Below are 27,764 nucleotides of genomic sequence, written 5' to 3'. Positions count from 1 at the left end.
AAATCCTATCTCATTCTGGACCATCCTCACTTCAAGTGCTCAGCATTAATACATGGTTAGTGGCTACTGCATTGAAAGTGCAGGACTAGACTTTAAGCTCTAGAGGACAGAAATGATAGTGGTCCTATCACTGTATCCCCAGCACCTTAGGCAGTACCTGGTACATAGCAAGTATCCAGTAATATTTTTGGCTTAATGAATGAATGAATGAGTGAATAAATATAAGACCATCTTTTCACTAACTCCTCAACCTTTAATCCATTTGAGTTATATTTGTCACAAAAATAGTTGTCAGGTAACTCATAGTGGAAAATTATAGAGAGAAAATCCTAGAATATAGTGTATGTCTTTTCAAATATTTGTCCAAAAGCAGTTTTAGAAAAGTATCTGTTGACGTCAGGGAGTAAAGCATATGACGTTATAAAGATTCTCAAAGTTCCCATCTATTGACCACAACAACTCTGTTTTGTTTTTTCTTTAAATTTGTCTCACTAATTTTAGAAGCATTTCTGTTTTGAGAAGACCATTGCATAATCCAACCCCTGCCCCTGAAATCATATACGATTTCTCTGAAGTATAATGATATCAAAGTCCATTGGGAGCTATACACTATTTTGATCATCCCTGTCACTGTTTACTTTAACCTGAAACTAGAATCATGAAACTCCTAGTGTCTTTTTTCTTTTTTTAAGATTTTATTTTTATTTGAGAGAGGGAGTGAGAGAGAGCACAAGAGGGGAGAAGATCAGAGGGAGAAGCAACCTCCCCTTGGAGCTGGGAGCCTGATGTGGGACTCGATCCTGGGACTCCAGGATCATGACCTGAGCTGAAGGCTGTCGCTTAACCAACTGAGCCACCCAGGTGCCCTGTCTCCTAGTGTCTTTTATATCACTCCACTGGTTTCAGGTGTTACGGGTAATACAGGACAATTGTTATACATGATCTTTGCCTTTGAGGAGCTTCTAACCTATTTGGAGAAGAAAAACAAATGTTAACAAAATGAGTAGAGAAAAATTTGTAAATTTTTGTTTAGTATTTTTTGTGTGCCTTGGGCTTGGTACTAGAAAGGTGAATGCAAGTACATTCTTCTTTCTTCAAATAGTTCACACACTTGGAAAGATTAATATATAAGCCAATAAGCATTTTTTTAAAAATATTTATTTATTTGACAGACAGAGATCACAAGTAGGCAGAGAGGCAGGCAGAGAGAGAGGAGGAAGCAGGCTCCCCACTGAGCAGAGAGCCCGATGCGGGGCTCGATTCCAGGACCCTGGGATCATGACCTGAGCTGAAGGCAGAGGCTTTAACCCACTGAGCCACCCAGGCGCCCTGCCAATAAGCATTTTATTTATTTTTTAATTTTATTTTATTTTATTTTTTTGCCAATAAGCATTTTAATAGAAGTCTGAAAAATCTGTGAGGTACAGGCATAATACCCCCTTATAAAGATGAGGAAGCTGAGATACAGTGAGGGTCAGTGACTTGCTCAAGGTGGCAGTTAGAAACCTGGATTCAAATCTAGACATTTGTAGGAGCTTTTGCTTTTTCTTTCCACACCACACTTTCTATGTTTTGAGAGTCCTAGAAAGAGAAATTTAGTTCTTCAGTTGAGGTAAATCACAGCTTATGAGTAAATTTTCTAACTGATTATAGTTTGCCTAATATTATATTCATGTATTTACATAGATATGGTATAATAATCTTGCTGTGAGTGTATATCCTCTTATTTGAATCGCAGGGTATTGAACTTTAAGGGCCCTAGGGTTTAACGATGAGAAAGCTGTAAGGCCTGGATTTGGAGGCATTTCCACAAGTAGGCGTTGAAGGGTAGGGTAGGAGACCAGGCCAAGGGCTAAGGGAAGACTTGGCTTTTTAAGCAGAGAGACAAACTTAGGCAGAGGTGTGAGCTATCAGGCCAAAGTTATGTTGTGAAAGGCTCTAAATTGTGAGTTGAAAACTGTACTTGAGCAGGAAGGAGTCCTCAAAGATTCTCAGACAGGACTGACAGGTCAGAGTTGAGGGATTCAGTGATTGATTCATGGTTTATTTGTTGTTTAGTTTCTCTAGATAGGTGCAACTTCTTTTCTGTTCTTATTTGAATTTATACCCCAGGAAGTGAGATTTTGATTAACAAAATACATAAGGCCTATGTTAGGTTGGTAATAAGTGTTTTTTTTTTTAATATAACATGTTTGTTAGGTGTCCAGCATCATCCTAAATATTAATTAACATTATACTAGTATCTATTCCTAGTATAAGAAAGTAGGTAAGTCTTTAGGGTGACCGACAACTGTTGTGGCTTTTTATTCCATCCAGTATGGAGTTAAGCATCTTTGGTTCTGTAGCTATGTAAGGGTTTGTGTAGACTGGTATAAAAAATTGTAAGGATAATAGAAATAATCTAAGAATTTAGGGTTTTTTACTCTAATCTTAAAGTAGTTTTTAGTGAACTAGTTGATGCAATTTAAACTTCAGATAGCTTTCAAATATAAACTGTAGAAATAGCTTTTCTTAGTAAAGCTCTCAGTAGGATGAAAGATGCTCTTTGAGATAACTATAAGGATATTTTTTGTTAACTGCCATACTGTCTGGAGTGGTATTTAATTCTAAATCTTTCTATAACTCTTTGAAAGCCAGTTTTCTTTTTAAGTGTATGATTATATAGTGTGGACAAATCATAGGTTTTATGTGTGTGTATTTTTATTTATACATGACTCATTCACATTTGTGATTATATTTATGTAGTTCTCTAATATTTTCAGTTTAATTTAGTTGGCCTGTGTTTTTGTTCTCCTCTAAGGAAATACGAAAATTTGTCCTGTTAGCTTTTTGCTTATTAAACCCCTCCTCCTTCTTGAAAATTTCAAGTTGTCAACCATTTTTTTGAGTTTATAATGCTATTTTATCTCCCTTGGAAAAAAAACTTTTCACAGTGACCAAAATCTGAAAGTTAGTTGTATGAAATAGAAATGGAGACTAGCTCCTTAAAAACTTAAGTAGCCGTGTGTGAATGTAAAAAATAACCTAAGCAAATAAAAAGTAAATCAATGTTATAAAACTTCCCTGATTCCCTCTTAAAGCTAAAATGATTGTGACCAAATTTGTTTGTGCTTTTAATCTGCTTGGCCATCTGTGGAAACCCGTCTTCTTCTCTCCTAGGCCACAGACCTCCACCAGCACGAAGTGGACATCGTTGTGTGGCAGATAATACCAACCTCTATGTGTTTGGAGGTTATAACCCAGATTATGATGAATCTGGAGGGCCAGATAATGAAGACTATCCTCTCTTCAGGGAGCTTTGGAGGTATCATTTTGCTACAGGAGTATGGCACCAGATGGGCACAGATGGCTACATGCCCCGGGAATTGGCGTCTATGTCACGTGAGTGCAAGTAGTTCCGAACTTTTGACTTTATGAAATGTCTGTGAGGACAGGTCAGTGTCACATGGTTCTTGTTAATAATTTGTAATAATACTGTCATACGATTAAACTCTGTTAAGGGAGAGACTTGCTACTGTGGTAATAATGCAGCATGGTGATTCAGAATCACTTGGGAGGCGAGTCCTGAGTTTGAATCTAGCTGTATACCGTTTCCTTGCTTGATGATTCTTAGGTTCAAGTTCCTTACTTGTAAAATGGGATTAGTAATATTTCAGAGGGTTCAATAGAAAGTAGCAGATACAGGCTAAGTAAAATGTAGTAGAGGATCAACAGAGGGGGTTTATAATGACGATAGTAGCTTCTGAGCAAAGTATTCCACACGTAGTATCCGTTTACCTCACAGCATTTCTGTGATGCACTTACTAGAATTATTGCCGTTGTACAAATGGAAAACAGGATGTTAGAGGGGCCTTAAGGGACTTTACTGAGGTCATACAAGAATTGAAACCTGGCTCTTGTGGCTCCAGAGCCATGCTGGCTCTCAAACTATATCAGCTGAACAATTGATTTCTTAAAATGCCATTGAGGTAAAATAGTAGCATGATTTGGGGGGGTACTTGTTAGAGAAAGAATGTCTGTGCATGTGTGTGTGTGTGCGTACGTGTGTGCATGTGGTGGCAGGAACAGAAGAAATATAGAGAACACCAAAGTTACCAGCAGGATACTGGTGTTTCTTTTTATCTGGTGAAGGATTAAGGTGACAGAAGCATAATTTAAAAGTAGAGATCATTCATTCCCCTGGCAAGAACAGAATGATCCTTTTATCCCTTCATCCAGAGTCCTGCTGGGTCTTTGCTGAGGCAAAGATGATACTTCATTTCCTCTGCTTTGCTGCATACTTGAACTGTCTTCAGTGACAGTGGTGTGCCATAGTTCATGTCCTCTAGTAGTGTTAGACGCAGTATTTCAGGAACTCCACAAACACGTACTGAATACGTGTCACATACCTAACAACGAGCTGGCCTTATGGTTTAGTCTGTACAGTTTGAAGTAAGCCTTTTCCTGCAGAACTTTATAGTAGTTAGATGTCAGTGGTTTGAGTTACCTTCTGAGAGAACATTAAAGCAGACATTTTTTTAGTCTCTCTTATTCTGGGTTTACATGGGAACAGACCACAGGTAGCCAGTACATAACGGACATGTGCATCTTCTTCCCCAGTTGTGCTGCATGGAAACAACCTGTTGGTGTTTGGAGGTACAGGCATCCCGTTCGGTGAGAGCAACGGCAATGACGTCCATGTGTGTAATGTGAAGTATAAGAGATGGGCTTTACTCAGCTGTCGGGGGAAGAAACCCAGCCGTATATATGGACAGGTACCAATCTGTGGCCAATCATGGTGGATGTATTAGTGCAGATCTTTCTAGTTCTAGGGACAATGTCAGAATATTTGTTACTACTTTTTTTTTTAAACAGAATGAATTCACTGTTTAATATTTGATTTTTCAGTTCATTTTTTCAAGAAGATTTTATTTATTTATTTGAGAGATGAGTGAGAGCATGAGTCTGTGGGGAGGGGAAGAGGCAGAGGGAGAAGCAGTCTCCCCAGCAAGGGGCTCGATCCCAGGATCCCATGACCGACTGAGCCACCCAGGTCCCTAGGGTTTTTGTTTTCCTTAATTTATTTATTTGAAAGAGAGAGAGCACACACATCAGTGGGGAGAGGGCAGAGGGAGAGAGAGAATCCTCCAGCAGATTCCCCACTGAATGCAACACCACATAGGGCTTGATCTCAAGACCCTGAGATCGTGGCCTGAGTTGAAACCAAGAATCAGGCGCTCAACTGACCGAGCCACTCAGGCGCCCCCTGATTTTTCAGTTCTGATGTGAAGTCATAATTTGCAGATCTGGTTTTTTACCTCCTTTCCTTTTTTCCCTCACTCTTTATTTCTAATCCAATTTGGGATCATGACCTAGATCTATACATAAATATTTTTTTTTAAAGATTTTATTTATTTATTGGACAGAGAGAGAGATCACAAGTAGGCAGAGAGGCAGGCAAAGAGAGAGGAGGAAGCAGGCTCCCTGCTGAGCAGAGAGCCCGATGCGGGGCTCGATCCCAGCACCCTGGGATCATGACCTGAGCCGAAGTCAGAGGCTTAACCCACTGAGCCACCCAGGCACCCAAGAAGTATTTTTTTTTTAAAGATTTTATTTATTTATTTATTTGGGAGAAGACGGAGAAAGCATGAGCAGGGAAAGGGGCAGGAGAGAAGCAGACTCCCTGCTGAGCAGGGAGCCCAATTTGGGATTCTATCCCAGGACCCTGGGATCATGATCCAAAGGCAGCCGCTTAACTGACTGAGCCACCTGGGCGCCCCTCTACAGAAGTATTTTAAATGTCAGGATGCACCCTGCCTCTACTCCCACCCCCAACGAGTTTGGGCTCTACATATATCAAGGTGCTGTCATCTCTAAAATGATATTCTTTGGAGAGCTTTCTGACCTAAGTAGTAGAGTAGATAATATCTGCACTTGGAAGGGACTTAATACAGGTTAATCTAAGCTAAAACACAGGTTATGTGGACATTAGTTTCTAGTTAGATTCCAGTGCTTCAAACCTTAGGTCTGAAAAGTTCTATCCAAAAAGATAGGGAGCAACCCTCCAACATCGGCGACCCTTGGAGAGTAATCGGCTAAACTTAAAAGCATCTTTAGCTTCTTTTTCAACTGGCCAACATTAGTACTGATAATAAATACCTCCTGAGCTATGTGTAGAGGTACATACTGGATAAACTATTCCACTGGAGGAGGCATTACAACTCTGAGAAATGACCATAACAAAAGTGGAATTTATGCTGACGGGAGTCTGGTGGAAAATGTGACATTTTTAGGACTACCAACTTTAGACATTTTACTTAAGGGGTTCTGGTGCCTTATTTTCATATCTGCTTCTTCTTCCTGAGAGCGTCTTTTTTAACACTGCTTAGAAAAAGAGAAGCAGCTTTGCGTGGAAATGTTTATGTCCGTGATGTATACATTCTTTGGTTGGCCAGGACCCCTAAACGATATCCAGTCCTCTTGCCTATCTGGGTAGAACTGCTTTGTAGTTGAGCAAAGCTTTACCTTTCTTTCTTAACTTTTCTTTCTTTTTAAAGATTTGTTTATTTATATATTAGATTGAGAGAGAGAGAGTGCATGTGGTGGGGAAGGGGCGGAGGAAGAGGGAGAGAGTGTCATAAGCAGACTCCATGCTGAGCAACCCGATGCAGGGCTTGATCTAACAACCCTGAGATCATGACCTCAGCCAAAACCAAGAGTGGGACACTTAACCAACTGCACCACCCAGGCACCCCAAAGCTTTACCCTTCTAAAAATAATCCCTGGGTTCTCTAAAAATCGTTAATCTTTTATTTATTTGTTTATTTTTAGGTATATTTTTTAAAGATTTTATTTTTTAGGGGCATCTGGGTGGCTCCGTCGTTAAGTGTCTGCCTTCAGCTCAGGGCGTGATCCCAGGGTCCTGGGATCAAGCCCCCGCATTGGCCCCCCTGCTCAGCAGGAAGCCTGTTTCTCCCTCTCCCACTCCCCCTGCTTGTGTTCCCTCTCTCACTGTGTCTCTCTTTGTCAAATAAATAAATCAAATCTATTAAAAAATTTTTATTTGTTATTCATTTATTTGAGTGAGAGAGGGAAAGAGCCTGAGTTGGGGGAGGAGCAGAGGGAAAAGGACAAGCAGACTCCCCACTGAGCAGGGAGCACAATGACATGGAGCTTGATCCCAGGACCATGACATGACCTAAGCCTAAATCAAGAGTCAGATGCTCAACTGACTGAGCCACCTCGGTTCCCCCCAAATCTATAATCTTTTAAAGGTCTGCTATTTTAGAAGGTTAAAAAGTAGAAGAGAATTTCATGAAGTCTCATTTTGGGGTATTGAATACGTCTGTATTCTTTAATCAGGCGCTAATGAATCCATGGTATTCACCTTTCCTTGCCCTCCAGGCCATGGCGATCATCAATGGCTCCCTCTATGTTTTTGGAGGGACAACTGGCTACATTTACAGCACAGATCTGCACAAACTAGATCTCAACACGAGAGAGTGGACACAACTGAAACCAAACAACCTGTCCTGTGATCTGCCAGAAGAGAGGTGAGGCTCTGGGATCAAAGCATATTTATTCTTTCTTGCTAAGTTTGACTTTTTTCTGAATACTGCTAATACGGTTGGAGGAAGACTCTTACAGCCTGGTTAAAATAGCCAGCTGGCTGGTAGATCCCAGTTCAGCATTAAAGAAAAGTCGTCTGGTTAAGGAATGATATTTCCCCCTTAACCATAGATTTTTTTCTCATAGTATTTCCTTTTATAATCCATTTTTTCCTGCATTAGGAAGATAGAAACACTTTGAAGAAGAAACCAGTGGTAGCAAATGTAATTAAATACCACATTACAGACAAAACAATCACTTTCTAGTTACTTTTGTTTTGCCTTCTTAACTTGCGTTTTGGGATTGTTTGGCTCATTTGCTCGCAGCTGTATACCCAGAGAGCCTGTGGCACTCAATTCCCATAGTGGTACTCAGTGAATATTGATTGGGGCGTGGGGGGCGTGGTGGTTGGATGGGTGGTTGAGAGGAGGGGAGGACCTTCATTTCAAGTGCCCTGTTAAGCATGCAGACATCACAGGGTGCTCCTAGCCACCTTCTGGGAGCAGTCCTAGGCCTTTCACTTTTCTTTCCTGCTAGGACTTGCCTCTTAGAATTAAACTCTGTGAAATACTTTTTTCCTCTCCAGTTTAAAAGCAAAGACAGTAAATACTTTTTTATTCACTTTGTTTAGATGAATCCAGTTATCTCTTCGTTTCCTTTAAACAAAATGGCCTAGAGGTTCTAAGGAAGGCTTTATCTTTGTTGTAGTGTGGCAGTGGGCTGATGTTTGCAGAGCTACCATGTGAGGACTCAGGGGGGTGGGCTGCTGCTGGAATAATTTTGATGTAATTTATTTTATCAGCACCAGGGCCTTCAGGGAAAGGAGGAAATAGATTAAGTTTTCAGAGCATTTTCACATGGTTGCCTTCTTGAATCATTTTATGGACACATTATAAATTGTTTCAGCTTCTAGCTAGACTGCTTGGATAAAAGTCCTGGTAGGTGTTTCACATTATAATCACAGTTCTATGTGGCAGAATTTTTCTGATATTTTTTTTCTATTAAATAAGTATCTTAATTTGAAAGTCCATACTGTGGGGTTTCTAATGAAATGTAGACAGATCACTTTTTAAAAACTCTGTAATAATTTCCCCCCTTATACAAAGTTATCACAAAAAGATTTTAGAAAATCTGGAAAAGGCAAATAAGTAAAATGAAGAAAATGAAAAAATAAAATATAAATCTAGAGATAGCCAGGGTTAACATTTTGGATCTATCTCTGTAGTCATTTTCTCTGCGTATTTGTGTATGTATAAATTTTTCATGGGATTAGAGCCTATCTGCTCTTACATAACTTTTTTTTTTTTTCCAGTTAATGACATGGAAAGAAGTTCTTGATATATTAACTGTCCTCTCTGCCTACATTCTTACTGGTTGCACGCTAATCCATTTGATGTCTATTCTGTAATTCATTTAACCAATTCACTATTGTTAAACACTTAGCTTGTTTCTAACAATTTATTACTATGAATAATTATCCAACAAAAGCCTTATGGCAAAATCTTAGGTAGATCATTTTTCACTTCATTATAAACAGATTCCATGTATGTTTTCAGATACAGACATGAAATTGCACATGATGGGCAGAGGATTTACATCTTGGGAGGTGGTACTTCCTGGACAGCTTATTCCTTAAACAAGGTATATTTAAAAATAATAATAATGAGAGAGAAAAGGACAGAGAGAGGCATGTTTCATACTAAGTAAGATAATTCTCTGACTATAGATACTTGAATTTTGGAACAGTTTCTTAACACCTTTTTTTTTTTTTTTTAAGACTTTATTTATTTATTTGACAAAGAGAGATCACAAGTAGGCAGAGAGGCAGGCAGAGAGAAAGAGGAGGAAGCAGGCTCCCTGCCAAGCAGAGAGCCCAATGCGGGACTCAGTCCCAGGACCCAGAGATCACGACCTGAGCCGAAGGCAGAGGCTTAACCCACTGAGCCACCCAGGTGCCCCTTAACACCTGTTTTATGTTACATGCTCTTTATAACATATGGCCAAACTTTGTCCCTGATATGCTTTCCAGTTGACCGTTGTATCGATCACACTCTGAAAATACATGAAAATTATCCCCTCATAAGCTGGATGGGGGAAGTGACTAAAAGGAAGACATAGTAGCTCGTGTGGAGAAACTAATGAGAACTGGAACCATGATGCTCAGGATGTCACAGCTCTGTCATCGTCAGTGCTGTGTATCTAGAAAGAACTTTGCAGGTCTAGGACTATGCATCTGTAGGAAGCTGCGCTCTAATGGGTTTTTATTCATCCACTCCTGTGGTGTTGCTAAATCAACATCTCCCAGGAGAAATCTAGATTAGGCTACAGAGCCCCTGGGCTGTTTTGGCACTTTATTGTTCTTTTTCAAGTTTTGTCAAAACTGCATTCTCATATTTTCTTATCAACACTTACTTATTTTCTGGTATAAAAATGATAAATGTTTTTTGTAAAAAATGTGACAGTTGCAGAATTTCAACTGTTTTCTTTTTTTTCTGTGATTAAAAAAAAATTGGAATCCTATATCTGTTTAACTTTCAACTGTATCATTTAATGTTTTGCCTTCTTTTGGAATTAGGGAAGATTGGGGAAAGGCAAAAGAAATGAAGACTTTCCAACTAAGAATACGTGTTTGTATAGGCTGTTATTAAAAAATCCGGTTTTCAGGCTAGCTAAAATTACGTGTGTGATTCTTCTTTTTTTTTTTTTTTTCTCCCCAAGATCCATGCCTACAACCTTGAAACGAACGCATGGGAGGAAATTGCCACAAAACCCCATGAAAAAATAGGTAAATTTAAAATATTGATTCACTTATCTTTAATAAATATATTTTAATTTTTACTTGTTTTGAAGGGGGGAAAGTACTCTTATTGAGTTATATGACAAGTAAAATACGTTATGCTGGTCCAATTATTATTCTTCCTCTGTAATTGTGCAGAGACTTTTAATGGGGATTGTTGCATTCTGTGGGAACAGAGAAATGTGGGTGGTTTAGGAAGTAGACACTTGAATCAAGATCCACCCATCTTTTTGTGGGTAAAAGGACTTGGAAAAGCCACTAGTAACTCCTTGCCCTACCATCCCGTTTTGTTACCCTGGCACCTGAATGCTGTACGGTTACAGTGAGACTTGGATGGCTTTATTTTAGTGTGAAATAAGGAAGGATTGGAAGGACTAGTCAGTGTTTGCTTAATGCAACAATGGGATTGTTTTAAGTGTTTAAGAGTTATTCCTAGTGTGTCTTTCACCATGGCACATCAGCGTTAGTCTTAGTTTTTCTGTGAATAATGGAATTTCTGTGTTTATTATGTGTTTGGCAGGATTTCCTGCAGCCCGAAGATGTCACAGTTGTGTTCAAATAAAAAATGGTAAGGTTTCTAAAGAACATTCTAGTTCCGTTTTTATAATTGTATGTGCTGAGAATGTCTTCATGTGTATATAAAGGGCATAATTTTGAGAAGAGTCTATCTTATAGTTTAAACTCAAGAGAAATCCATAAAGTTATGCTTCTTTTAGTGGTTTTCATCAGGTACATGAGTCGGGTGTCTGGGTTCCCTCAGTTACTAGAGAACTCAAAGAATGGCAATAAATAAGCTTTTCTTATACGGGCTGACCTTTCAGCACTCCACCCCGAAGCTGTCTATGGTTATGGTTGGTAATACTGATAATCTTGACATATAATTGAGACCTCGGTGGACATAGTATTAAAATTACAGTAACTCCTTCAGAGTGGTATTTCATAAAGTTTATTCTGTGCTCTGTCTAATGCCAAATAGGACTCTTAGCTCATTCTTTGGCTGTATTACAACAGAGGCATTGTATGGCTTCCCAAAGCAGCTGTGCCTACCTCGTCCAAGTGTGATAAATGACTCCTCTTTGGACAACCCTCCTGTCTTCTAATTTACAGCTTATTTTATAGTTTGGTACACCCCCTTCCATTTTTCCTGGGGGGAGGGTGTGTATAAGTGAGTTTGAGAGCCCATATCCTTTCAGCAGTTTAGTTGGGATTTAACTAGGATTATGCTGCCATCTCCAGTACAAAGCTGCTTTTTATGATGCTTCTGCTTTCTGGATAAGATGTGTAGATCGTGGCATTGTTCAGCTTTGCCTCTCAAGGAAGCAAAGCTATACTTTGCCTTGGCGCTAAATTTTTCTTGAATCTTAGTCAAAAAAGTTTCCAGTGTGTTTTATTTATTTATTTACTTTTAAAGATTTTATTTATTTATTTGTCGGAGTGAGCACAGGTAGACAGAGTGGCAGGCAGAGGCAGATGGAGAAGCAGGCTCCCGCTGAGCAAGGAGCCCGATGCGGGACTCGATCCCAGGATGCTGGGATCATGACCTGAGCCGAAGGCAGCGGCTTAACCAACTGAACCACCCAGGCGTCCCTCCAGTGTGTTTTATAGTTTAATTAAGTATTGGCTTGAGCTTGATCTAGACCTGAATGAAGACATCTCATTTGATCCATTGAGGCCGGATACCGTACCAGTGGAATTCAGTCTTAGTTTGGGGCATTTTGTTTGAATGTTACAAGCTGACCAGTTATAACTATCTAACTTTACAAAAACAAAACAACAACAATGATGAAAAACCTTTGATTTTGGGGAAGGTTGAAAGAAAGAACTGTGTAGATCAAATGGGACTTCACACTGTCCTCCTTTGGCTAAAGAAAGCTTGGAAGAACCACTTTTATGCCTCCGAACTGAACATTGCAGTGAATGTTTCTCCTCAGGTTAAATGTCTGCATAAAGGACATTTGTCTTTATGGGCAGACAAATATCCATCCTTTCTAGAACATTATTTGAAAGAAGAATTTGCAAACTGGTGGCCTGCAGTTATGTTGTGTCTGGCTCGTATGTGTCTTAAATTTTTTTGGATTAGCGGATAACACTTAAAAATCAAAATGTTTCCCTTAGGAAAAAAAAATCCAGATTTCCAGCTTCTGTGGAAAAATCAGAAGATCTGGCTGTTGTGGGCCTTAAGTTCCACATGGTATAGGTCAGCTGGCGCTGCGTCACCATCTCCCCCTTTAGAGTGTGTGCGCTCCTGTTGGCTTATTTTCCCTGGACCTTCTTGTTCATTCACTTCCTGTGCCAGGTACCTACAGGTATTTGGATTTGAGGACCCAGACATGGAGCCTGCTTAGAGACTTGCATCCCTAGTCCTAGCAAAGATCCCAGCACAGTGTCCGTACTTTACTGAGGGACATGACAGCAGCCGGAGAGGACCACTCAGCCACAGTCATCTGTGCTGGAGGAGATGCACAGAACTGGTCCCCTGTCAGCTCACAGGGTGATCTGCTACGAAACATGCTGTTGCCGTGTCTCTTTTCTTTTGTGTGATCTGGGGTCTCTCTTTTCTTGATAGATGTGTTTATTTGTGGGGGCTATAACGGAGAAGTGATCCTGGGAGATATCTGGAAGTTGAATCTGCAGACCTTTCAGTGGGTGAAGCTCCCGGCTACCATGCCCGAGCCAGTTTATTTTCACTGTGCAGCTGTTACACCGGTAAGTTTTTGTTTTCTTAACCTTCCGTACATAGTTGCAGGTGATAAGGAAATCTTTTCAGCAAAGTTAGCAAAAGAAAAAGATTCTGCAGTTAGCAATCTTGAGTTAAGAATGGGTTTCTACAACTTTCTTCAAGACAAAGCAAGCTCTCCCTTTGAGAAAAGGGGAGAGAAACCATACACACAGTTTAAAAGCAATAGAAAGGTGAAAGGAAGGCTGTGTGTGGCATTCAGGCCCTGGCAGGGACAGAAAAGCTGTCTTCTGGGAAGGCAGAATAGCTCTATCCCCACGAAGCCTGTTGTTAAAGATCCCATTAGTTTCACGAAGGCAAGGGCCTTTATTTTCATCTTTGTATTCCCAGTATTTGGCACTGTGAATACTTCATATAATGTTAGCTTAATGTTTGCTGAAGTTAAAAAAAAAAAAAAAAAAGGAAAGAAAGAAAAAGAAAAAAGCTACAGTTTTCTCCTAGTAACTCATTCATTACTTAAACCCTTCTTGATCTCTGTGTTGGAATCGATGAGAAATTCTTTTTTGCTTCACCTCATCTCACTTTGGCCTAGTGGGCAATTTTTTGCTGACTCTTCAGCCTCAGCATCTGTTTCTTTCCCATTTGAATTTATCCCCTTTTGACTGCCATTTGTTCACAGGCTGGTTGCATGTACATCCATGGAGGAGTGGTAAACATCCATGAAAACAAACGGACTGGGTCATTGTTTAAGATCTGGCTGGTGGTACCTAGCCTGCTGGAACTGGCATGGGAGAAGCTGCTTGCGGCCTTCCCTAACCTAGCAAACCTCTCCCGAACACAGCTTCTGCACCTTGGACTCACACAGGGACTCATCGAGCGCTTGAAATGAGGATTTCTGGACTGTTCATTGATACTGGAAATGTTAATTTAAAGAGACTCCTTTATTTATGGGCAGTGTAGAATGTGCTACAAAGAGGATTGGTTACCCTGATCAAGGCCTTATTCAGAAAATACATCAGATGCCTTTCTGTACATTGGTTTTAAGTTTATGGAAATCTCACTTTCCCTTGTGCTTCTTTCTTTGCTTCTCTCCCTCCTGCCCCAACACACACACACACACACACACACACACATTCACATACTCCCTCTTCCTTGATGGAGTTGAGGGAAAGTCTGAAGGTACCTTAATAATGTTGTGAATCAAGATAGGATAATTTTTTAAAGGAACTCTGAAACTATGACCATGTTAGCCAATGCTCTACAAATTAAAGAAGCATCATTGACAAAAAAAAAATAAAATTTTTAAATATTTAAGTCTAGCCACAACAATGAGAAGTTTCAGGATAGAACAAGAAGGCTAACCTTGAGAATCGTGCGGGTTATATGCAAACCTAGATGTTTAACTTACTGTTTTCCAAGATGCTGCTAATTGAGTAGCTGGCTCTGGTGGCAGCACTGGTTGACATCTTGCTGCATAGATACCCAAACCCATCCTTTGACTTTGGAGGAAAGTCAAGCAGTTCAGCAACTCTTGATTAGTGATTTCTTTTCTTATCCTTATGGTGCCAGCAGTGGTTAGATTTGGCTCGTCACAAGGCTTATGTGTGTGTTGTAGTTGTGTGGTTTATTGTGGCTCTTAGAAATTATGGCACCAAGAACGTTTTGAATCAAGGAGTTTATGGTGGTCACAGTTCTTTGTTGTGGGCAGTTTCAAAATTCTTCTGTGCTTATTCCTGGTTTCAAATATCTCTTTGACTTCTTCATGGGAGGACTTGTAAACCCTAAATGTGTGGCATAAATGCCATGGGACATAAAGAAGCTTGTAAGAGGCCAGAGAAGAGCAGGGCAGGGAGGGCCTCGGCACCAGACTGTGAGGCCCAACGGTCATATTGGCCACTTCCTTTTCACAGCTGTTTCTTTTCTGACACTGGGCCACACACCTGCCATTTTCTCAGGCAACAGGTTTTATCTCTGGAAAGCCAACTGGTCCTTGATTTTTCCCTTAGTTTATTGTCTCCTTTTTTGGTCTGCTTTTAATATGCATGGTGCTGTGAGTAATTGTCTAGTTATTGGATAAAAGGTCTTGGTGAGGTGGGGGAAGCCATAAGTCATCCTTCCCGATGAGCTAAGTATCATTTTAAAAACTAGCATGAGGAAGGAATGAAACCGAGGATCATTAGTTTTTTGGTGTGAAGTTTTAGTTCTGGGTTTTATTTGTTTTGTTTTGTTTTGTTTTGTTTTGTTTTGTTTTGTATTTTAACTCTAAGAAAGGAGTGACCTAAATTTTCACTTCTTTGCCATCAGGCTGCTAGATAGTTGAGCAAGTCACTGAGATGTGAGCATTTGGAAGTCCTCAGGTGTTCGCCAGGTGCTGCAGGCGTACGAGAAGGCACAGTGCTGATCATCCCATCGGTCACCTCACGACAGGAGGCTCAGATGGGAGATTTGGGACACATTTTTTCCTTTAAGTGCCTCTTTTCCACTTAGCTCTTAAAGTTACTCTTCTTTTTTCCTTCATCCCAGAAGGGATCTCTTTAGCTCTTGTGTGGATTTAAAATCACTTTTGAGTTGTGGCTAAAGTTACCATCCATTGTTGAGTTCTGGAGAAGAGAAAACTGTGGTCTCTAGACTTGGACTTTTAACTTCCATGCCTTATTAGAACATCCCACCCATGTTGGGTTGAGTTCATGGTGCCCATAGTCTGCAAGGTCTTAGAATACCACTCCCCTGTGAGTTTGGGTCCTTTTGGGGGGACTGAGGGGTAAGGTCCAGAGGAGGAGAAGGAGCAACTCCTCTAGAGGACCCCTCCCATCTTGCCATGACCAAGTCTGTTTGACATTTAGCCTCTTACCACCCACTGCTTAGCTTACTCCAGAGAGGAGCTCTCTCCAGAGCAAGTCAGTTTGAGCAGCGCCATGAGTTCAAGACAAGGCTTTGCTGCATGACTCAGCCTGGTCTCTGGATATTTGGTGGAATATATCCAGTTCAATAAGCTGTGCTGTCTAGGGTGGTAAAAGGATTTTTGTCATGGATTTATATAGGGACCAAAGCCTGAATGCTCAGCCTCTGTTCTTATCTTCCCATGCTCCTTGGGAAATAAGCAGATCTCTAGCTTTGCTACACTGGAGAGCTAGAAAGAGAGTCTAGTTCAATCCACACTTGCTAGCAAAAAAGGATTTAAGCCTTCTGAGGGCAGTCTTCTTTGAGGTAGACTTTTGGAGGCCTGACATCCAAGACCTTCTATGTGATGTTTTTATAAAAGTACATATCCTTGGTCTAAAGTGTCTTCTTTTAATATAATACTAGTGAAAAGGATGTGGTGTGACCAGCTCAAAGTGCTATAGAACCGCACATATGCACATGTTCTGGATGCCAAATAAGACTGTGTGTATGATGACTTAAATGTACATGACTAGAATTTTATATAGGGGGTCCCCAGCCGTTTAGTATACCTGTAACCAGCGCCCTGAATTCCTGACATTGTTACTTGGTTTAGGAAAGATTATGCCTGCTGCTTCTCTGCCTCTTTGAGGCACTCCCTGCCATCTTACTGCAGTCCTGTAAATTGAAGTGCAATATATAGAAACACATATGAATATATAAAGATTATATATAGGGTGTAACTACAAAGCAGGTAGACTACTTTTTTTTTTTTTTTCTTTTTTAATCTGCCTTGGGGAAGCCAGCTCATTGCTTTAGAGTCAGCTTATATCAAGAATGTGAGATGTGATCAGCTACCATAAACCAACTCTTGGTCAGTCTGGATCTTCAAGTCTGTGTTTTCTTACTCCAACTCTTAAAGACTTTTTATTCCTTGGGCTCGTTAGAGTTGAGACTTTTCCCCAGTCATCTTTGTACTATCTCATGTGTGCATATCTTCCTACATTTCTTTGCCCACAAAAAGAGAAGTCTACCTGTAAGGAATTTCCTAAATGGAGAATTAAAACCTAATATTTAATACTATCAGTTCTCCCATGTATATACTAATTTATCTGTGAACATAATATGTTATTAAATGAAGACAATGATGCTTTCTTCATTTAATAAAATATTTTCCACATTCTGGAAAATCTATAAACCAATATAGAGTAGATGGAAATTTTAACTGTTCTTCAGGGGCCAAACTGAAATCCTTTCCACTGGCAGAATTTTTTTTTCAGCGCCCTAGTGACTTGGTGTAAAAATTTGCTCTAAATTATTCATTTCCATTACACAGATAGATTTAAACGTATAATAATAAACATTAACTTTTCTAAGCAAAAGGTTTATTAACAGTGACCTTTGGTTACCCAGGGTAGCTAGGGTAAAGCACAGATAATTGAAATTCATAATTAATCAGTGTTTCAACTTTTCTATCAAACAATTGATTCATTTATATTCTTCCTCCCTAGCCCTCTCCCACAAGCACCTCCTTTTTAGTGGAGTGGGGCTAATAAGTAGTTAGAAATGAAAAAGAAGAATCACGGAGGGCTAGAAACCAGCAAGCATATAAGCAGCCCTATTAGCCGTAATTGTCAATTTGATGACAGCTGTTGAACGCTGGAATTAGGACCCACGGGTGGTAATCCTGAGTCGAGATGTTAACTCTTCACTCCTCTGCTTCGGCGTAGTGTTCCTGCCCTGAGTTCGAGGCTGTCTCTCCTCTAACCACCAAAGAGCTCTCTGCGCCTATGGGAAGAAGCAGCTACTGTGTGTGAAGCAGAGGAAATCCCTTCATTTGAACACATTTCTTTGGCTCTTGACAAATACTTGCATTTCCTCTGTTCTTGCAGGAGCCTTATTTTCCCTTTGGAAATACCCTTTCCAGCCATATAGCTTGGCATGTAAGAAAGGTTGAATTATCCTGGAAGTCTGTGTTGGTCTTCATTCTGTAAAAGCGGCTTGTTTTTACGTGGTCTTACAGATGTTTAGAAAGTGGCACCGTTATTCATTTGTCTAGCTGCCAGCACTCCGATGTAGCACAAAAAGCCATTTCCTTCTCTTCATTGATCTGGCATTGAGCTCCAGGACGGATGAGGGTTTATGGTCCGTGGTCATGAGCTCCCCAGACTGGTCTCTGTTAGCTTCAAGTGCTTTGGTTCCCCAGATTCCTCGGGGCCCCTGGAGCGTTGGCAGCGCCTGAGGCGGGCTCGGCAGGGCTCCATACTCTCCGTGTGTGTTGTGCAGATTGTGCCGGCGATGGCGTTTCCCTTCCGAGGTCACTGGATTTGCCAGAAAGCGACCTCTTCTCTTACCTGGGGTTAAAAAGAAGTTCTGAGGTGTTCTTCAAAAGTGGTACCATCTTTTTAGTCTAATTTTCATGATTTTATCTTTTTTTTTTTTTTTCACTTGCTAGAAGTTTTTTAAAGGCCCTGCTCAGTCAGTGTACAGGGTGAGTCAGAGGCAGGTTCACCAAGGTGTAGTAATTGCTGTTTTACTAGTTGCACATTTAGAATACAAAGGAGGCATCAGAAACACACTGACTTTCTCCAGAGCCACTTCCTTGTACACAGAGTCTGAGCAGGGACGGCGCCAGGCGTCTCCCTGTAAAGGCACCTGCCGATGAGCATTTGACTGGAAGAACCTAGGCAAGAAAGGGAAACCTGTCATGCAGTCTCTGAGGGCAGGCCTGGGCTCGGCTCTCCGTACAGGGTGCGCTTAGGCCACACACGATGCTTGCCTTACTTTTCAAGCTATTTGCCACAGTCCTGTTCAATAGTGTGGAAGTCCTTTTGCAGTCCGGTGTGCATGCCATATGATCAGGACAGCTTCTCCACCTTACCTGGTTTCCTACAAGCAAGTAGGAAAAATAGTGAATTTACCCTAAAATGTCCAATCTGTATTTATGTACCTTGTCAGTGTTTTGCTGTTGGTTTTCTAAAAACAATCTGATCAATAAATCTTATCCAAATCGATTTGGTGCAAGGCTGCCTTGATTGACGGTCATTTGCGTGTATGTGACCTCACCGCTGGGACGGAAGCCTCGGTCCACCCACCTCCGCCGCTCCTTTCCCGACCCAGCAGGGCCCACTTTTCTTTGTAATATCTGTGAGTCATCTGCCTTCCACCGCTGCCTGCTGTGGCTCCTTCCCTCTGCTCACTGTCTGGAACTCGTGGACACACAGTCGCCCCCTCAATAGAACGCTGTTCCCCTCAGGACATCAGCAGAAGAGTGAGTGACCATGGGGGCAGGGCACGCTCCCTTTTCCTTTCCCTGTCCCACCCTGCGTACTCCCCGAACTACCACTAGCCGAGTTTGTGTGGATGTGTCAAGACATTTCTGAAGAGCTGGAGGAGCGATAAGGAAATTCAAAGGGAATAATGTGAATCTTTACATAAGGAGTCACAACTGTTAACGATTCAAGAGAAGAGACCCAGGAGGAGCTGAGCCCTTCGCAGGAGTCCCTTAGGGATGAAACCACAGTTCCCAGTTCTGGCCTTGGTCTTCCAGATGCTTCTTTATCTAAAATCTCTGCTTTGTGTCGCTTCACCATCTGCTAGGATCCCTCTCCCAGCAGTGCTTTTCTGCGAACTCTGAAGTCTGGCTTTAGTGTGGACACTCCAAGTCTGGTCACTTGTAAGGTCTCCCATCCAGAACTGCACACATGCCTCTTAGCTTTCAGTGTTTCCATCGACAAACAATTGGATTAAATATACCCTCTGGGGACTAATAATCTTAGATATTACAATATAAGCCAACGAGAGGAAAACATGTAATTTCTACTCCTTAATGTATAAGGTACAGTTAATACACTTACTAGGCAGAGCAGTCTTGTTTCCCTTGCTTTCTTTCTCCTACCTCTTCTGAGGTCTACTCCCCTGAGGCCTGCCAGGAATAAGAAATGGACCCTATACCTTTTTGACTTCCGACCAGCCAGAGCTTTGAAATGAAGTCTTGTTTGTATCTGATTCGGTTCTTAGTTAAGCCCCAGCTTGGGTTGGGTGGGATGAGGTTTCAGTGGCTTGGTTTGGGGGGTTTTCTTCTTCCAGTTCCATGGATAAAATTCGAGTTTGTCAAAATGCTGTCACTGAGCCATTATAACTGAGCAGTTCTCTTATGGTTAATCTGCAGTAATTGCTTGAGGGGAGAGAACATTGATAAAACCATCCAGTTTCCATGTGTTTCGTGTGAAGAACTAAATTTTTAATTCTATTTAATTTTAACTTAAATGTGAACAGTCACACGGCTAGTGGCTACCGCAGCACAGCTCTACAAGGAGGTGATCTGGAGAGTTGGGGGACCGAAGCTTACTTAGCTCTTAGTCATTGTTACTGTGTGGCTTAACTCACATGTGAAGTGCTTTGAAGAATGCCTAGCACGTAGGAAGCGCGACTGCGTGTTTACTGCTACTGCTCTCTAGCTGCTGTCATAAGAAATGGAGATGAAGTATTTACTCAAAGTTACAAAGTTAACCAGTAAAGAAACGAAGAGGATGAGACGGGGGGGGGGGGGGGTGGGTGGCGATATAAGTGAGCTAAATCCTCAACTTCCATAGCAGGAACATAATACATAGAATGTCTCAAATTAAGCAATAACCAGAAAAGCGTATTAATTAGAGGCATAAAGGAAGTTATCAAAAACAAAACAAAGAACAGCCCATAGAGCTAACAGGAACAAGATGGCCTGGGAGGTGTGACCGGCCAAAGCAGGGACTGCTGGATTTTTTAAGTACGTTCATGGTTTTTTGTTCATTTTTTCCCTTTTTTCTCCTTAATAAAGCCCAACCCTTCACAGCTCTTTGGATTGAGGCCTTCTTCAGGATACTGTGATTCTGGGTCCCTTCTGACCAAATTAGGCTGTAAAAAACTGGGTAATTCAAAAGGTAGGGCTGGAGTATTAGTGTGTGTGTATATATATATACATATATATATATTTTTTTTTTTTAAAAGAGAGTGAGTGCAGCCGTACACGAGGGGGAGGCGGGTAAAGGGAGAGAGAGAATCTCAAGCAGGCTCCACAGGGCTTGATCTCATGACCCTGAGATCATGACCTAAGCCAATCAAAAGTCAGGTGCTTAATGGACTGAGCCACCCAGGTGCCTCAGGAGTATTAGTGTTTTTAAGTTCTTTATTGATTAAGTCATAGCTTGACTAGTATTTGGAAATCTTTGATTAAAAGGCAATCTTGGGAGCTAGTAGGAGGAAAAAAGGCAGGGGAGGGAGAGAATTTAAAAACAAAACACCGATCTCTCAAGGTTTATACGTGGTTTTATTCTGTTGCCCAAAGTCCCTTCCTCACCATGCTGTCCATTCATAGAATCAAGCAAGAACATTACTTCGGAGGCTTTTTCTTTCCTGTATTCCACAGTGAGGTGAGAGGAGATGGAGGGCTTCTGAGCGGTACACAGAGCAGAGCCGGCAAATCCGCCCGTCCTGCACAGGCCTCGGGGTCTGGCCCCAAAGTCTCCAGTGGAGCAGTGAGATGCTTTTCTGATTCTCAAGTATCTGAGCGTGTGTGAGCTCCCGCCCAGCAGCCAGCCTCCAGGACGGCCTGGGCAGCTCTGGTAGGAAGGAAGGCAGCAGCAGGGCGCACGCAGGCAGGGCAGTAACCTGGGCTATGGAGGACAGAAGGACAGGGACAGGTGGGAGCTCTGGCCACTTACTATTTGGGAGCCCACCGCAGGCCGCGAGCTGTACAGCCCTAGTGCAAGTGGCAGCTGCGAAAGGAAGAAAAAGCAGCTGAGGTTCTCTCTGTGTCGCCTCGGAGAGGACAGACTGGTCAGTTCATCCTGGCTGTCCTGGCTGAGGTGGCCCTCCCTGTGACTGCCAACGACGTCGACAACATCTCCCCCACCGGACGTGAGCACACTTCCGTGCTCCGGCGACTGCACAGGAATACGTGCAGATCTCCAGGGTCTTGGTTCCTGCCTGAGCCTCACGCTGGAGGACAAGGTGGAGTGTGCCCTGGGACAGCCAGGATCCCATCATGGGTCAGCGCTGGCACCTGCCCCTAGCTCCCCCTGCACGGCCAACTCCCTGGAAAGGAGGCCGACCTCCCGCCCACAACCATGGGATCCCTAAGAACGGCAACTTGGAGGTCGCTCAGAGCGGCCTGTACCTGCGGGGCGCCCTGCTTCCCCCACCCCCCAACCTCAGAGCCAGCCCAGCGTCTGGCTTCCCGCGGGCTCCACCGCGCGTTCTCACGCGCTCCCTCCTCCGCACGCCGGGACTGCAGGGTAAGCCTGGCGGGCGGACTCCCGCGCGGACGGAGTTACCCACCTCCGCGAAGCCCACCGGAGGCTGGCCCTGCCTGCAATCGCCCGTCGCAGAACGGCCACCATGGGGGCTGTGGAGCCCCCGGCTGGCGGGGCGAGCCGTGCGGGAGCGCCCCCCGCCGCCTCCCCTCCGCGAGCCAGGCTCCGGCCGGAACAGCCTCGTGCCTGCGACCCCGCGACGCCAACGGCCCCGACCCAGCGCCTTCTCGGCCTACCCCTGGCGGGCGGCGGGCGGCGGGCGGCGGGCGGCGGGCGGCGGGCGGCGGGCGGCGGGCGGCGGGCGGCGGGCGGCGGCGGCGGGCGGCGGGCGGCCGGGAGGGGGCGCTCGGCCCCCGGCCCAAAGAAGGGAGCGCGCGGGGCGAAGGCCCGGCCTGGGTCGGCGCGCGCCTGCTCGCACCCCGGACTAACTGAGCACGTAGTAGGCGCCCGCGGCCTGCGGGGAGCCGGCGCGGCGGCGGGGAGCACGCCTGACTGCGCGCAGCTTCCGAGGGCGGTGGGGAGCGGGGAGACGGTCCCGGGAAAGACCGCTAGCGAGGCTGGGGGAGTTACTCCGAGCTGCTGGACACAGAAAAGTTAGGGAGAGCCTCTCGGAGGCCGCAGTGAACATGCACCAGGAGCTAGAAAGCGCGCGAGGGACAGTGTCACTACACCGGGACCGGGCATTCCAGACGGAGCCCAAACCCAGCTCCTGGAGTCTTCCAGAAGGGGAAGAAGCCAGGTGGCAGCAGGACGGGGACCCAGGGGAAGAGGCATGGGAGGCAAGGAAGGGGAGGCAGGCTGGGCGGATGATAAAGAGCTGGACACATTAGTCCGGTTTTTATCCTAAGAACGACTGGAAGCTGGAAGCCAGAGACAGGACGAAGCGGTCCCTCGGGCTGGGGCGGGGAGGGTGCAGGAGGAAGCAGGGCCCTCTGCTAGGAGGACCTGGCAAGGGTCCGGGCAGGGTGAGGGTGCTTTGGGCCAGGGCACAGAGCAGGGCTGGATCTCAGCTCCCGTCACTGCTCACCCTGGGCCGGCGCCCTTGGGTAGTGAGCAGAGGCCCAGCAAGCCCAAGCGGTAGGAGAAAGGCTTTGCTAACAGCCCGCACCGGCAGGGAGGCAGCTGGGGCAGGAGAGGAGAGCAGGCTCAGGTGGAACCTGGGACGGGGCGCGGGGGGAGCTGCACAGTAGCCTCCAGACCCTCCCCACTCTTCGGAGGGCCCAGGCCCTGCATCGGCAGCCCACGCCTGGTTCGAGAGCCTCTCGGGAGTGAAGCGGGAACCGCTCCGAACCAGAATGATCTGGTTTAGAGCGGCTGCCTTTCCCTCCTCCCTCTCCCCCACCCGCGCCCTCCCTCTCCTTCAGCGAATGGCTGGTTTTTGCCGCAGTCCCTGACCAAGGTAAACAGAAGAGGAAAGAGGGAAGAATGCTCTGTTTCCATGGCAACCCAGAGGGCAGTCGATATGGCTCTCTGGGATGTGCTTCAGGGGAAGAAAAGGCTCACTTGAAAAGCAACGGGGAGATGGGCCCCTTCACCATGCACACGGTGGGGGATTGTTCTGGAACACGGTGAGGGTCTAACTGAAAGGAGGGTTTGAGAGGAGTCAGGCGCCATCAGTGCAGTGGCAGAGGAACAGAAGGGTAGGGGACACACCAAAAAAGCAGACAGGCATGCTATTGCAACAACTGTCCATCAGTGGCTCAATCCTCACACCCAGGGAGCACAAAACAAAGATGGCAGAGATCTCAGAGCCTCCCCAGATGCACACCCGGCTGTCCCTTTTCAGAAAATGCTTCCATGGGGCAGGCCGGTCAGCCAAAGGGCAGCCACAGAGGTTGGACCCAGAGCCTCAAGGCCAAAGACAGGTTTTGTCTGAAACAGAGAAGCCCACTGTCCTCCAACTGCAAAGTTGGGGGTGGGGGGCACTGCTGCTCCATCTGTGCTCTCCCTGAACCTCCCTCAGACTCCTGGGAGGCTGGCACCTCAATGAGGCATCATGACTGTGGAAAAGTCATCTTTTTGGTGAAGGGGTGCGTGTGATGGGATAGCTTCATGGGATTATGGGCATGGTGGTTCCAGGGGTGCCCCCCCTCACCCCTCCAGAGGACAAGGGCTGTCCATTTTCACCATGTCACTGTCCTACTGCTGACTACAACTCTCCCTCGCACTGAGGACATCTCTCAGGAGCAACCTGTGGGCATCAGAAACCTCTTCTGTTTTCTAGGCTTCATATTAGATTCATGAGAAACTTGTTCTACCTCAGGAACTGGCCTGAAAGTTTGTGGGGGCCCTCTTACCCGTCCAGGCAGGGATGGGAGAAAATCCGGGACAGAGGGAGGTGGGAGGTGGTAAGCTTCCTGTTCCCACAAAACAGAAAGAACCTGGATGGCTCCAGCCCAGAGAAGCAGCAGCAACAGCAATGATTTTTGGGAAACTGAAGGGAGGTGCCTCGGTTTCCCCCTGCAGACATATAGAGAATCCTGTCAGTGGGGCTACAGGCCCAGTAAGTGCTCACCCACACGTTGTACAGCCCACACCCTTCTCTTAGCGCAAGCCCCCAGATGTTGTGGTCTGCATGGGAGATGCCTTCAGGACAGGACTCAGGAGTGGGAGGGAACACCCTCGGAAGACGGAATTGACAGACGTGCTTTTCCTTTGCAGAACACCCAGAAGTGCCAGGTTTACTCAGCTCTTTCCATGGCCTATAGATTCAAAACTTCTGTAGCTCTTCTTTAGCTGCCACCACTGCCCCTTTGCTCATTCTATTCCAGCTCCCCTTTGCTGTTCCTTGACCGGGCAGGCTCCCACTTCAGGTCTGTGGCACTGGCTGTGCCCTGGAAGTCTCTTTCTCCAGTATCCATGTGGCCGATCTCACACCTGCAATTCTTTACTCAAATGTCACCCTCTCAGGCGCCTGGGTGGCTCAGTAGGTTGGGCCTCTGCCTTCAGCTCAGGTCATGATCCCAGAGTCCTTGGATCAAGTCCTGCATCGGGATCCTTGCTCAGCGGAGAGCCTGCTCCCCCCTCTCTCTGCCTGCCACTCTGCCTACCTGTGATCTCTCTCTCTGTGTCAAATAAATAAATAAATAATCTTAAAAAAAAAAAAAAAAAAGTCACCCTCTCAACAAGGCAGAGCCAGGGCAGGGGTGAGTGAGGTGAGAGAGGCAACACGGTCTTCCCTGACCCTTTGGTTTAAAATTGTATATTGCTACCCCCACTCGTTCTCCCTCATCCTCTCCCCACAGAATGCGACACCCTCTCACTTGTCATTTCTCTTGTTTGTTTTCCGACTTCCTTTATTAGAATGGAAGCGCCAGGAGGGCAGGCATTGTCTCTGTCCTGTGCTGGGAGGTCTCCACCACTGCTGAGATGCTCGGGAGGTGCACTGGGAGGAGATGGGATGGCCGTGGGGACAAGGTGGGCAGGGACCCACCTCTTAGAACCACACAGGCTCTTCTGTCCTGCAACCAGGAGCTCCTGTCCTTCTGCCTCATGAGGCTCCCGCCGTTCAGTCTCGTTCAGTCTCTTCAGTCCCTAGAGCGAAGGGACAAGAGCAGGTCCTAACAGTCCGTCAGACAAACCCCCCACTTGCGGTGTGTCACCTTCAATTTCCTGCCTGCCTGCCTCTTTCCTGATTGACCTGATAAATTCAGGACAGCTTTTATTGCTTTTGGCAAAAAACTGCCATTAAGATTTACAGAGCCAAAAGCTGGCACGGTGTAATCTTCAGAGTAATTTACACAGTGAGTTTCAAAAGATGGAAAGTTAGCATTTCAGAGGTAATTTCATAGAAAGGATTATCAGATTAATCACTGTGTCAATTTAATAGTTGGTGTCTCAAATAATTAATTAGCTTTCTTGGAGTCAGCAAGGCAAAAAGGGACTCTAAGAGGAATAAAAATGGCTGTGTCAGACAGTAAGTGTGTTTGGGGCAATAGATCTTGAGAGACTCCTCGTTGGAATTACCCCGTGCAGTGTCTGGCGTGGCTTCTGTGGCTCAGAGACATAACAAGAGGAGAAAAGCTCTGGGAGCACCCAAGTCTCCCTGAGACCCGCTGATGGAGGCTGGTCTACACCTGCTGAGTGAGGCGGCCCCGCCACGTGTTGAATTGTCCTGTGACACCTGGAAAGTGTGTCTAACCACGCCGTGCCTTGCCAGGCTGCTCTGGAGGGAGAGCTGGGTGTGACTTGCAGCCCAGCCTGTGAAATTACCTGTGAGAACTCGGGGACGGAACAAAATCAGCGCGGCTGGGCCATTGTCATGGCAGTCAACGGTTCCATCGAGATGAAGCCCTCAGTCAGCCGCCACATGTCGGGGCAAGGCTATGTCTTCAGTGGGTGTTATGGGTTACATTTGTCCCCCCCCCCCCGCAAATATGTTGTGGTCCTAATCCCTTATACCTCAGAACGTGATCATATTCAGAGACAGGGTCTCTACAGAGGTCATCAAGTTAAAAACGAGCTCACTGGCATAGGTCCCAGTCCAGTATGACTGATGTCCTTATAAAAAGAGTGTATCTGGGGACACCTGGGTGGCTCAGTCGTTAAGCATCTGCCTTCAGCTCAGGTCATGATCTCAGGGTCCTGGGATCAAGCCTGGCTTTAGGCTCCCTGCTCGGCGGCAGCCTGCTTCTCCCTCTCCCACTCCCCCTGCTTGTGTTCTCTCACACACTCTCTCTCTCTCTCTCAAATAAATAAATAAATAATCTTAAAAAAAAAAAAGCGTATCTGAAAACCCACCCATGCACATGGAGGGAGAATGGCACGTTCACGTTCACTGCCAGAAGGCAGATAATGGGGTGATGCTTCTAGAACACCGAAGATTGTCAGCCAACCAGCAGAGCTGGGGGAGGAGCAGGGAACAGATTCCCCCTCACAGCCTGAGAAGGCACTGCTGACACCTTCCTGGATCTTGGACTTCTAGTCTCCGGAACTGCATGGTAATAAACTTCTCTTGTTTAAGCCACTTAGTCTGTGGTACTTTGTTATGGCTGAATTAGTAAATAATTCAGCGGGGCATCATGGAGACTTGGGTGTTGTCATTCTTAAGAAGATTCCTGTAGGGTGCCTGGGTGGCTCAGTGGGTTGAGCCTCTGCCTTCGGCTCAGGTCCTGATCTCAGGGTCCCGGGATCGAGCCCCGAATCAGGCTCTCTGCTCAGCGTGGAGCCTGCTTTCTCCTCTCTCTCTGCCTACTTGTGATCTCTCTCTCTGTGTCAAATAAAAAAATAAAATCTTTAGAAAAAAAAAGATTCCTGTATTTTTGTGTGTTTTTAAAAGACTTTGCTCTTTTAGAGCAGTTTTAGGTGCACAGTAAAATTGAGAAGGTACAGAGATTTCCCACAGGTGCCCCCCCTCAGCCTTTTCCACCATCCACGTCGGCACGAGAGCTGTACCTTTGTTACAATGGATGAACCTACACAGAAACAGGGTCACCACCCAGAGTTCGTGGTTTCCCTTCAGGCTCACTCTCAGGGGCGTGCGTTCTGTGGGTTCGGACAGATGTCTGAAGACACATGTCCACCATTGTGG

General features: G+C 44.8%; 1 protein-coding gene across 2 annotated transcripts in view; it reads left to right on the top strand.

Moving 5' to 3' along the window:
• Positions 1-18,955, top strand: part of LOC111152019 (kelch domain containing 10) — a 64,810-nt gene extending 45,855 nt beyond the window's left edge. For both annotated transcript variants that reach the window (XM_022510289.1, XM_022510288.1), the window contains 8 exons: positions 3,160-3,381; positions 4,600-4,754; positions 7,384-7,532; positions 9,144-9,228; positions 10,306-10,372; positions 10,905-10,952; positions 12,951-13,090; positions 13,741-18,955. In XM_022510289.1, coding sequence (XP_022365997.1) covers positions 3,160-3,381; positions 4,600-4,754; positions 7,384-7,532; positions 9,144-9,228; positions 10,306-10,372; positions 10,905-10,952; positions 12,951-13,090; positions 13,741-13,950 — 1,076 coding nt within the window. In that variant the 3' untranslated portion in view covers positions 13,951-18,955. The remainder of the gene's footprint in view (positions 1-3,159; positions 3,382-4,599; positions 4,755-7,383; positions 7,533-9,143; positions 9,229-10,305; positions 10,373-10,904; positions 10,953-12,950; positions 13,091-13,740) is intronic.
• Positions 18,956-27,764: the final 8,809 nt, after the last annotated feature.

Source organism: Enhydra lutris, unplaced genomic scaffold, assembly GCF_002288905.1.
Source record: "Enhydra lutris kenyoni isolate GAN:26980312 unplaced genomic scaffold, ASM228890v2 scaffoldscaffold27, whole genome shotgun sequence".
Taxonomy (NCBI): domain Eukaryota; kingdom Metazoa; phylum Chordata; class Mammalia; order Carnivora; family Mustelidae; genus Enhydra; species Enhydra lutris.
The sequence above is the reverse complement of the archived record's forward strand: the minus strand, read 5'-3'. Positions and strand labels throughout refer to the sequence as shown.